Source organism: Sabethes cyaneus, chromosome 3 (assembly GCF_943734655.1).
Source record: "Sabethes cyaneus chromosome 3, idSabCyanKW18_F2, whole genome shotgun sequence".
Classification (NCBI taxonomy): domain Eukaryota; kingdom Metazoa; phylum Arthropoda; class Insecta; order Diptera; family Culicidae; genus Sabethes; species Sabethes cyaneus.
The window spans coordinates 163155383-163167267 of NC_071355.1; the positions used below are offsets into that span (position 1 = coordinate 163155383).

The window sequence follows — 11885 nt, forward strand, 5'->3', positions numbered from 1 at the left end:
AGTTGTGACACTTACCTTTTGTTTAATGCTGGAAGGTGCATGGGTCGAACCAAGCTATAATCTGAGATTATAACCGGATTCGAACCCACAACACCCGCCAGGGCATGTGGCTCGCTGGTAGCCGTAGCTACCTATTACCCCTCCCTTCCTTCGTTTCCACTGTTTCCCCTCCATTTCCAAAAAATCCTTCTTCATTACTTTCCCTTACCGTCCCTTCATCAATTGTAGAACCATCAATCAAAAAAATATTACACATACGAGATGTTGGCACGGGAATGACACTTGCTATACCAAACGAACCTGTACAAAAAACGTAGCCAACATAGAGCGGGCCAGAGATGCCAATGTTTCTTATTTTTCAGGATTATCCAGATTTTTTGGTGTATTTCCTGATACTCTGACAAGTCGCTCTTTTATCCTGATTTTGGAAAAAAATCCGGATTTTTACTGATTTTTACTTATTTGAACTAAAAACCTGTAGAAAATTAACCCTCATTTCTCTACTCTCCAGCGTTATGCTTTAGAGGAGTCTATCTCTATTTTTCTATAACTCTTTACTTTGTGGTCACTTTCGTTTAGCTGCCGAAATTGAACCTTGCACGATTAATCGCGATGTTGTATTTTGTACAACACTTGTGCAACGTTAACTTTAACTCGGTATATCTCGGAACTCTGGCAATAAAGAAAATCACTGTTTTAAGCCAGGTTCATCTGCAGACCAAGATCCTTCAATCGGTAGACAAGGTTTCATAAGTTTTTCGCCTTGTGGCGTTAGTATTCGAGTGAATTTCGCTCTGTTTTACCTTGCGTATGAATCGATGTTGGCGCCAGTAACGAAAGGTTAAAGACGTTCATTTTCATTCCAAATTTCGTGTAATTGCGACTGTGGTAGATAGTCGAGAATTGTTAGTATGAAAATTTGTACATATTGCTTTCCTAAAAAAATGGAAACAAAAAACTTGAATTATCCTGATTTTTATTTCCTTTGCAACCTGAGCTCTGAGAAAAAATGTTGGCATCTCTGATGGAGCGGGCCCAAGCTGACAGCTTCATAGATAGGCTCAAGCTGACAACTGAGTCGGATGTGTGAATTGTTGATTTTTATTATAGCGAATTCATAAATTAACTCCGAATCTTCATCGAGGTCCATCTCGTCTCTTCGTTGTTGCTTCTTTCGTAGTACTCGCTGTCGAGCAGCCTCTTGTAGTTCCATCTTCCATTGTAGTTTTTCCCGTTCATCCACTTTGTATCGGTTAAACAATGCTACACCGTCTTTCACTGGTTCCTGTGTGGTTTTGCGTTTTTTTTCGTTGATACTTTGAGATTCAGTTGTAAAGGTGTTCTCTTCAGATCCGCGTTTTGTCTGCTGGTTTCGTGGTTTAGCTGGGCCGCCATTTATCCTCGTTTTCGCGACGTTTGCAAAAGATTCAACTATTGTGGGATGTTCTTTGATGTTGTCCAACAAGCTGTATTGGTTTTCCGTGTAAATAGGGAATTGTTCCCTAATTTCCACCACCGTCAGATTTGTCTTCGCCATAATAGTTTTAAGGTTATTTTGCCTTTTTCTTTCTGGGCATCCAAAGTCCCCGGTTTTATGGTGTCCTTCCGTATGACAGTGTAGACACTTGATTGTTTCCTTACAATCTTGATGGTTGCCATCCTCTTGTGTTTGACCACAATGTTCACATCTTTGACGGGCTCTGCAGTTTATGGTTTTGTGGTTATATCGCAAACAGTTTGTACAAAATACCGCCTTATTAGCGAACGGTTTGACATAATTATTGCAGCAAAATAGTCGAACTTCAGCGGGGAGGCAGTTGCTCCTGAAAGTAATTCCAATTCTTGTTGCTGGGACTTTGTTCCCATCAACGTAGCGATATAATCTTGTATCTTGTTACTCCAAGGATCGGTACTGTACAGGTTATGTTTTCCATGATTTCCTCTGGGGTCATATCTACCGGAACTCCGGACACAACCCCCGAAACAGCAATAAAGTGTTTGGGAATGTACGCTTTGTAGTTGAGTCTGTTGAGAGACTTGTCCGCTTGAATTCTATTGGCAATCTGTCCGGTCTTTACGATGATTAGCAGCTTGTTCCTTCCGAGCGGTTTCATGTTGATAATATTGTCTCTGTAGTCAGCAATTTTCGACATTATCTTTCCGAAAGACAATTTGTTAATCAGCTTCGTGTTATTCTCAGAATTGATCAGTTCGACCAGCAACCTATATGGCGCTGCATCCTCCGTAGTGTATTCGTAGTTCATAAAGACTCCTCCTGTTTCTCCTTTATTCATCACTGTTCCTCCACCTGGATCCCTAGGATCCGCCATTTTTTACACCTTCCGGAACCACAAAAGAAAACAAAAATCTTTTCCGACGCTTTAACTCTTATATCCACTTTAAATAAAAATCCCGAAACTTCTAGAACTTTCCACTTTGAAAAAACTCGTGTTCTCGCTTTGAGCTGTCAACGAAGAATGTAGCCAAGGTTTTAACATCACATTGCCAATGCCAGGCAGGAAAATGATTCGAAATATGTGAAACTGTGAAAATGATTAGTTAAATCTAGAGTTAAATTCGTTTTGTGAAATCGTTTTGCGTTTGCCGCCTTTTTCATGTGAGCAACGAAAATATTGTCCATGCAGATAAAAATCAAAATTTGAGCGCAGTGCATTTGGCAACACGATACACTGCCGACAATTTTTCATTGAAAATCAAAATATCCGGCCACACTGACCTAGTTGTTTCCCAATGTAAACAAATTGAAATCGAAGCAGCACCGTGAGCAACGCTTTCTCGTTCTTCGTTGGATATCTATAAAAATGGAACCGTGAGTTTATAATATTATTAATTGTATCGTATGCATTAAATTAAAATTTTGTTTTAGGTCATTTTATTTGCTAAACAGACATCAACATGACAACAATGCTGATACTTCTACGGCAGCAACAAACGAGCATATTCTGCGGTCAAATCCGTTCGATTCCGAGATTAATGATTCAGTTGCGAACCGGTATGTTCATTTAGTATAATTTGATTCAAAATGTTTGTTTCTTAATTGTTTATATTTTGTCCCTAGATCATTCGAACAAGAGGAATATTTGACCGAGTGCGACGATGCTGCTGACGTTGAGGATGAATTATCACGGAATGCTTTTGCATATGAAGAAGCATATAACGACGCACTAATTACCGAGGAGATTAACCAGCAAGAATCGGTGAATTTTGAAGCAGACGAGACAAATAGAGACAGCGATAAAGTTTTCATTTTCGCCGGTGTGTTTTGTCGAAAATTATATTGTTCCCAGCAGCGCCCACGTGAATTCGAAAAGCGTAATATAGAAGGAAATGATATGACGGAAGTTTTGGAGTTACTTTGGCAGGTAGCAAAAAAGCAGGTGCATAGAGCAGTTACCTTCAAAGATGATATTCCAACATGGGCCGAAGATGATCCAAAACTGGAACACATACAAAAATTTGTAACATTGCAAGATGCGTGTAAAAAGAAGCTCTATTATGTGTCATCGGTTTCTCCCAGACTTCTGCGGAATTGGCGACATAAGACGATTAAAATTTTTGTTTACGTCTACTCCACAAATGTCGAAAATAACACACAGTATCAACAAATTTTAAAGAAATTAATTTTACCACAAAACCCGGATCGATCTGGTGCCAACAGTACTGTGGATGAATCTGTACTAGCCGCTGAGCTTCGCAGCAAACATCCTGACATCGAGGGGCATCATAGTTCATGGCTGCTTTGGGCCAACTTAATCAATTCTTCTCCGATACACGAACGAGATAAACTGAAGACATCCAAGGCACCACCGTTAGAACTGGCGAAATATTTTCGATGGACGGCTATATCTGAAGCAGCAAGATTGCAGTCGTTGCATAGAGGAATCGTGGTAGCGCAAACTGTGAATGATGGATGGACAAAGCAAATCGACGAAGTAAGGCAAGATATCGATCTAGCGTTAACCGTGCTTCAGAGAGTTGTCGACAAACTTAATGCAATGGAATCTCGAGCGAAGGGTGAATCTGAACTATTTGCAGCGATGTCATCGGCAACGCAGCCTGAAGAAAGTGATATTAGTCAGAAACTATCAGCGAAGGTAGTGGACTGTACGGACGTGGATCATCAATGAAACTTATTGATAAATAATGAAGTATACCTCAGAGAATAATGTTCTGTCTGATAAAAAATCACTTAATATATTTTTAATATGTTAATTTTTATTATCGATAATAAAATCCAAACTGTTTATATCTTGGTCAAGACCCTTTTCAGGTAAAAACGTTCCCCCTGCAAAATATCCGGAATGCTCAAATATGTTTGTACACAGATAAATTTTAAATCGATTAATCGATTCGCAAACTTCATGCAGGATTGAAGAATGTTCAGGTCTATTTCTAATGAGGTCTTTCTTTATTAACCCAAAGATTACTTCTATAGGGTTGAAGAATGGGCAGTACGCCGGAAGAAATATTGGGATAATGCCAATTGACCGTAGGTATCTTATCAAGTTAGGATCACAATGAATCCTTGCTCCATCCATTATCCAGATCGAATGGAATCCGGGATAGCGTTGAACTTGCTTATTGTGGAGAGCGAAGTCTCTGCAACATTCAAAAAACTTTGCTCTGGTGAATGTTCCTTGAGTCCAAAAGCTATCTAACATTCCACTCATACCCAGAAAACAGAGAAACGATACGCGAGGTTTGCGACAAAACTCACCACGATATACAACTTTTTGGCCAATTACTCCATACCCCTTCCGGCGTAGCATATCACGACTATCAAAGCTGACTTCATCTAAAAAAACCAGGTTATAAATATCCCACTTTATCGACATCATTTCCTTGACAAATCGAACGATCTCTTCGTCGCGAATTTGGATGGCGCGGCGTTCAATTGTCTTGCGCGTAAGTCCGAACTCATGCAATATGGCACAAATTGAAGATACACTAATAGAGGTGTGAAATTTTAGCTGGAATCGGAGCTTTGCTTCATCAAGGAACAACATAGGTTCTTTCATATATAATTGAATCAGCCAGCTGCGCATGTCAATAGTAAATTTTTTGTAAATTTGTTCGCGTTGCTTGCGATGAAACAATCCGTTTCTCTCGTATTTGGAAAACCAGGAACAAATCGTGGACAAGCATTTGCCGTAGATGATGGCGAGCTGTTTCTTAGAAATTCCTAGAAAATAATAACCATATAACGCATGATACACTGTATTGACGCTGGCATGTTGTCGGTGTACATTTTGAATAATAATATTGGACATTATTGGTTATATAAACGCGGATTATAATAAAAATAATAATTTGAAAACCAAATTACTTTAAACATTTGAATTTTCCGTCATCGAAAACAAATAACACATGTGTCAAAAGCATTGACAGTTAAGTCGGGAGTCAAGTTCGCGTCGCGAGTCTGACTCGCGAACTTCAATTTAGTGGTGGCGAGACAATCAGCTTTATTCTTGTTTACGGCCGTATCCTGCATTCGTACGAATAGTTTGTTTCGAACGAATCGGGAAGCAATATTCTCATATTCGAATGAGCAAAAGGAAGGGGCGTTCGAACGTTCGAATTGATTCGTACGAAAACAAGAATACGAATCGGCTTAACTTTCGAACGAATGTCATTCGAACGAAAACAAGAATAAGGCTGAATATGACATCATAGCCCCCGTTGGCGAGATGGGGTGTTTCATACCTTTTATTTTTACTAAGTACTTTGGCTGCGATAGCATATTTTGTGTCGAGTTGTGTAGAAAACAGCGGGGTGCTATCCGTATCTTAACGAACGGTGTTTGACAGTCCACTTAACGAAGGGCGCTATTTCAAAAAATGCAAGAAATTGGCCTTGCCAGCGTTGAAAGAGATTTCGAAGGCTACTCGCACTTACAGGAAATCTCGTGCTGAACTGTCAACGCGTGAGTGTTGACAAAAGCAAAAATACTTCCCTTTCTTTTTTTCTCACGCAAAACCCTGAACAATATCAGCAACGCTGGCAAGGCCAATAGCGCCCGTCTGACAGGTAGATTTGCTGCCAACCTTTGTCGAGATGTGCTGAGATGTTGGCAACAAAAACATGGCACCCATCGCAAGCGGTAGAAAAACAGTTATTTGTCATTGTCAAAAATTGTTAAGGAGAGCTGACGAAAATTGAGTAAATGAAATAAATCGAAAAAATAGCGTGCAATCCAATTACAATCCGAGTAAATTACGATATTTTGTCTTAAATAAAGCGTTGTGAGCAATGAGTGACGATTATTTAAGTAAACCTCTTTCCTTCGGCGCTCCTTCGCCCGGTAAGTAAAAGTGATTTGTAAAAATATTACGCAATGTAACCACATTGTTTTGTTTCAGCGCTACCGTCCCAACAAATACAGACCCTGTCGCCGTATCTCAACTATGACTCGCGTTACCTGCAGGCCCAACCGGAATTCATATTCCCGGAAGGTGCATCCAAGCAGCGAGGACGCTTTGAGTTAGCGTTTTCTCAAATTGGTTCGTCCGCTATGATTGGTGCAGGAATTGGTGGAATGGCAGGATTATACAATGGAATGCGAGCTACTGCACTGGCCAATCAAACCGGCAAACTTCGGCGGACACAGTAAGTTTATTAAAGTTTTGAAGCAGGAGGAATTAAATAATCAATGTTTACTACATTTAGATTGCTCAACCATGTGATGAAGCAAGGAGCCGGAACTGCAAATACGCTAGGGACCATAGCCGTAATGTATTCGGCATTTGGTGTCTTTTTACAGTGGGCACGCGGTGAGGATGACGAAATTAACACGATTGCTGCAGGTGGCGCTACTGGATTACTGTACAAATCAACGGCTGGGCTACGAAAATGTGCCGTTGGTTGCGGTATTGGACTTGCTTTAAGTTCTCTTTACGTTTTATGGGGTATCACCGGAGGAAGTTCAAAAAAACTGAAGGAGCTGCGGTCGCAGTACCTGTAACTTGCACCATATTAATGTCTCAAAACAGAATGTAGAACCTAGATTTGTAAGCTGATTTAAATATAAACTGGACGTTACTAGCCGAGCAAACCGTCTATCAAGCTGTGGCAGAACGTTGCGGAACAAGTGTCACTTTAAGATAGGTTATATTATGTATGTTAGGACACTTGTGACCTGTGATCATATTTTTTTGTAATTTTCTTTGCGAAATTCATGTGGAAAATAAAATTAAACACGAAAAGTGAAAAATTGTATTGTTGTTTATGATGACGATATTTCCGACATGTGATTTCTTTATTTTCCATAAATAAAATTTATCACGCAAAGGTCGATGAACATGAATCGACTTCTACTTTTATAAATTTTGAATAAAATTAAAACTAAGCAGTATAGGTATCAGCGAAACTGAAAGCATTTAAAAATGTTTCAGCTAACCGGCGCCTTTTTGCTTTAGGTGCACATCTCTTCATCCATTATCTTATTAATCCACTCGGGTTCCGCAGCACTAATTTTTTCAATCAACCCATTTACTTGGTAGCAAAGACTTTGAATTTGCTTATCCCATTGAGGCAGAATCTCACGCGCTGGAAAAAATATAAATCGTAAAAAATTCAATCGAAACTATTTCACTAGTTACATACTTTCAAAGTGTACAACCCCATCGATTTGATCGATATAGCCGTTCATACGACCTTCGGTAATCATCTGGCTAGCAATTCTTTCCGCTTTTGGCGGTGGAATTTCCAACAGTGAACCCAGTTCATCAAACGTTATATTATTATATAACTTGCTTGCGGACAACAGATTATGCTCAAACACGGCTCTATCGAGAATTGTCGAACCATCAACAGTGCTCGCTTTCTGATGAGCCTGAAGTAATGCTTCGAAATCTTGCAATTCCGATCGACGAATAATTCGATCCAAATACATCTTTTCCAAAATAGAATAAGCCGGTAGGTGCTGACAGCGTTCGTCTTTGAAAAGCGTGGCGAGCATACGAGATCTTTGCTGTCCAGCCGAGGCTAGCACAGTGCAAATTAATGCTTTTTTCAAGGCAGTCATGCGTTCGGTTTCTTCTACGATTGTACGATAGGAAAGCTCGTTATAACGCTGAGCAGCTTCGATGAATTTTCGACGATAGTCCAGCACTCTTGCATAGCAAACTTTATAAAGAATCTGTAGTTTTTCATCTTTTGTATCCGCCTGCAGAATGGAAGCACGATTTATAAATGCTTCCGCTTGAACAGGATCTTCATCTTCCAAGTATAAACGAGCAATTTTTAGGTACGTTTCCAGTTTGTAATCCAATGAATATGGCCTGAGGGGAAATAAATTTAGATAACAAAATAGTGGAATAGTGGGAAAAACTTACTTCTGGCCCGTCTCTAGTGGAATGCCACCCAACACATTGGCTGCTTCTTTCCAGTTTTGGTTGCGCTCGTAAATTTGTGCCAAATGTTGTCGAATACTAGCTACTTGTTCTTCAAAAGATATAACTCGGGGCTGTACTTTGTCGAGAGTGAAATGAGACACAGCCTTCGAAATATCATCGGGAAGTTTTGCCAAATGGGAACTCACGTCCGATAAGATTTGACGGGAAATCACAAGACTAACATGTTCATTCACAACTAAGCAGAAATACATAATATAGGTATTGGCAAGAAAGGATACAATATTTGACGAAAAACGACTTACTTGCTTCGATAAACAGTTTGAGGGTATCAACTAATTCATTTCCCGTGTTGAGCAAAATTTGATCAAGCAGGGCCCGGTATTTGTCGGCTTGTTCCCTATGAATGCCAGACGAGTTTGTTAAAGCAGCAAGCTGATTACGTAGTGCAGCAGCAGAAAAAGCCATTTTGTCACAATGCACTAAAATTTGCGATGGTTTGTGTTATTTTTAACCTCGAAACGAACCAAGACTCGGAATCGAAAACCTGCGGATAGCAGCGAGATAATCTCTAAATCTAAAAGCAATAACAAAAAATTTGGTGACTGACAAGAGTGACAAGACAAAACAACATGCAGAGTTGCCATTTATACTAATATTTCTTTCTCTTTGTTTTCAAGGTATTCAACGTTCAGAAGTTAGGGTAACAACCTATTTTGGACCCCATCAGCAGCTGTACTTAGGCCCTTAGGCTGTGAACTATTGCGAAATTTTTAACTTTTTAGTTAAAATTTGACAGTTCGATGATTGTAATAGTTGTCCAAAAGATTGTTCGCATATTACGAACACAATTTATCCAGCTTTCCACGAGCGATAATGGCGGTTATTGAGCACAAGTGGGCACAATCTTTTGACATTCATTGGAGGAGCGTCGAGTTCGCCCTGACGGAGTTACTATGGAAACATCCATGATTGTTTGTTGTTCGAGTGTAAAAATATAAACATTGTTTCATTTTGCAGATCAGCTGAAGTGTAACATAATTGAACGGATTCAAACTTTTGTAGTGGTTTGTGGCCACAAAGCTGAAAGCACCGGCTCACGATACTTTCCACAATCGTGCGAATTAAACATTCGAATGCACTCAGAGGCAAACGTGAACATTGAACTTCATATTAGTCGAACCGTTGCCAAGTTTGCTCTCGAACAGCGTCTCGTTTTGATAGAAACTTTCCGCTGCGTATTTGGCCATTCTCCCTGAAATATCCGAAAACTGCGAAGCCACAATTCATAAAACTTGTCCGTTCAATTATGTTCCTCTTTAGCAAAATCAATTTTGATCTGCAAAATTGAACAATGTTTACATTTTTACATTCGAACCTTGATTCGAACAACAAACAATCATGGATGTTTCCATAGTAACTCCGTCAGGGCGAACTCGACGCTCCTCCAATGAATGTCAAAAGATTGTGCCCACTTGTGCTCAATAACCGCCATTATCGCTCGTGGAAAGCTGGATAGCGTTCGCCATTATCCAGCTTTTTTACGAGCCATAATGGCAGACGTGTTCGTAATATTTGAACAGCATTTTTGACATTTCCCTAATACATCGCACGTTTTCTTTCCGTGCGTTCACGGTAAAACTAAAGGAATGTGCGGAAAGAAAACGTGCGATATATTAGGGAAATGTCAAAAATGCTGTTCAAATATTACGAACACGATGGCAGACGTGTGCCCGTAAAAAACTGGATAGCGCGTAAAAAGCTGGATAGCGTCCGCCATTATGGCTCGTAAAAAGCTGGTTTCCTCTTGCTTAGCAGCTTTGGCAACTTATATTCCTCCCGCATCCAAAATAGACCGTTTTAGTTGGAATTGTCGAGCAGATTTCCTATCTTCTACAATCCGGTGGATGAGGATTCACGCACATTTGATATACGTTTTCAAAATGTCAAATCAAAACACTGAAGTTTTGGAGCGTCTTAGTAGAATACGAAACCTGAAATTAAATTAAAAAAAAACTTTCCAATTAAATTCTACTATGGATATTTATTCTTAACAGATACGTATTTCGCCTACGAAAAACGCGAAAAACAGACACTGAGTAAGCCTGCAAGTCGTAGGCGAAATACGTATCTGTCAAGCATAAATATACATAGCAGAATTTATTTGGAAAGTTTCCTTTTCAATTTAATTTCAAAAATCATCCCAACAAATGCATAGGGTGCGCGCCTTGGGCATTATGTGAAAATGAATATAGTTATCAAATGTTCAGATTAAAAATGAACTCGCCTAATCTGAACGAGGTGGTCTCCATATTAGCGAGCATTCATGGTATAGTTTTTTTTAAATTTTTATATAGGTAATTCGATTTTTCTGGGGAGGGTCTAAGTTTCTTCGAGAAGAGGCTTAGCGCCCTCTGCTCCTCCAGCTTAGTTCTGCCAAATTGAGCAGTTAGAGCGCGAATGCCACCGCTGCCTAAGATACATATTATTGATGCTGGCTGATGTTAAAGAATCAGCCCAATTTTCAATCTGCGCATTCGTGGATGACTGGATGGACGTGGATGGACGCCATACGATCTTGTTAATAGGTAAGCATAATATAAGTTATTTTAATTATTTTTTCGTTTTAGCTTATGAAGCATTTACTGCTATATAGTGAAAACTTTGGCCAATACGAGTGTTAATACTGCACATGGATATTGGATACCAGAAGAAAAATTGAATTAATTATTAGAAGCACTTATGAAAACTAAAAGGACGCAACTCTATTCCATTCGAAGGACTGCTGGTGAGATTGTTCGATTTTTACTCATATATACCATATTTCACAAATAAACTAGAATCGGGAAGAGGGAGGGACCATCAGAGCACTTGTGAGAGTGAAACAGTCAACTTTCTAGGGTTAATCTTGGCCCCATTAACTCATTATGACCCAGCGTATGATATATCATACCTCGTCTTCAAAACATGTTTACTGCTGAATTTCAACAGTTAGCATTGTTAATATATCACTACAAGAGAGATAAGACATCAATCTGATGTGTGTGTGATATAAATTGTCAGTTTTTGTCATTTCATCTGTATTTTCAACAGTGCAAAGTTGTGACAAATGGCGGAAAAAAAGTTGAAAAAATGGCGAAAAAATTTTTGTCTCCAAAACGCATAAAAAAGTCTACATTTAGTGACGAAATATTACCTGACATGTAAATTAGTATTTATATGTAAAGTCTATCACAAAATTCGATAAGAAATCTGTAAAAAACTTTGTAATTTGTTGGTTTGAAACTGAGCCTATAAAATATTTAACCTGCGATATTTTGGCCTTGAAAGCATTCCAAATGACGATTTTGTGTTTCCCGACACATTCGAGCCATAATATAATAGATTACAGAGTTTCACTTCATTTGGTCCAAATTTAGGTATACCCGGGTCATAATGGGTTAACAACACATCGTGGATAATGGGCGGGCTCTTCTGCCCACCTGCTGGAGCCATTCTGCATTAAGACGGTTT

The 11885-nt window shown here is 39.3% G+C and overlaps 3 protein-coding genes across 3 annotated transcripts; 1 reads left to right on the top strand and 2 right to left on the bottom strand.

Moving 5' to 3' along the window:
- Nucleotides 1-4229: 4229 nt before the first annotated feature.
- On the bottom strand, nucleotides 4230-5291 carry LOC128740349 (uncharacterized). The gene has a single exon (XM_053835887.1). The coding sequence runs from the start codon at nucleotides 5289-5291 to the stop codon at nucleotides 4230-4232; it is 1062 nt and encodes a 353-aa protein (XP_053691862.1).
- Nucleotides 5292-6091: 800 nt separating this feature from the next.
- On the top strand, nucleotides 6092-7222 carry LOC128741619 (mitochondrial import inner membrane translocase subunit Tim23-like). Its single transcript, XM_053837566.1, has 3 exons — nucleotides 6092-6322; nucleotides 6381-6627; nucleotides 6688-7222. The coding sequence occupies exons 1-3, from the start codon at nucleotides 6271-6273 to the stop codon at nucleotides 6980-6982; spliced, it is 594 nt and encodes a 197-aa protein (XP_053693541.1). The 5' UTR covers nucleotides 6092-6270; the 3' UTR covers nucleotides 6983-7222.
- Nucleotides 7223-7253: 31 nt separating this feature from the next.
- LOC128741620 (COP9 signalosome complex subunit 4) lies at nucleotides 7254-8927 on the bottom strand. Its single transcript, XM_053837567.1, has 4 exons — nucleotides 8678-8927; nucleotides 8355-8610; nucleotides 7624-8300; nucleotides 7254-7566 (listed from the first exon to the last, which is right to left on the bottom strand). The coding sequence occupies exons 1-4, from the start codon at nucleotides 8838-8840 to the stop codon at nucleotides 7433-7435; spliced, it is 1230 nt and encodes a 409-aa protein (XP_053693542.1). The 5' UTR covers nucleotides 8841-8927; the 3' UTR covers nucleotides 7254-7432.
- Between the last annotated feature and the right edge of the window lie 2958 nt (nucleotides 8928-11885).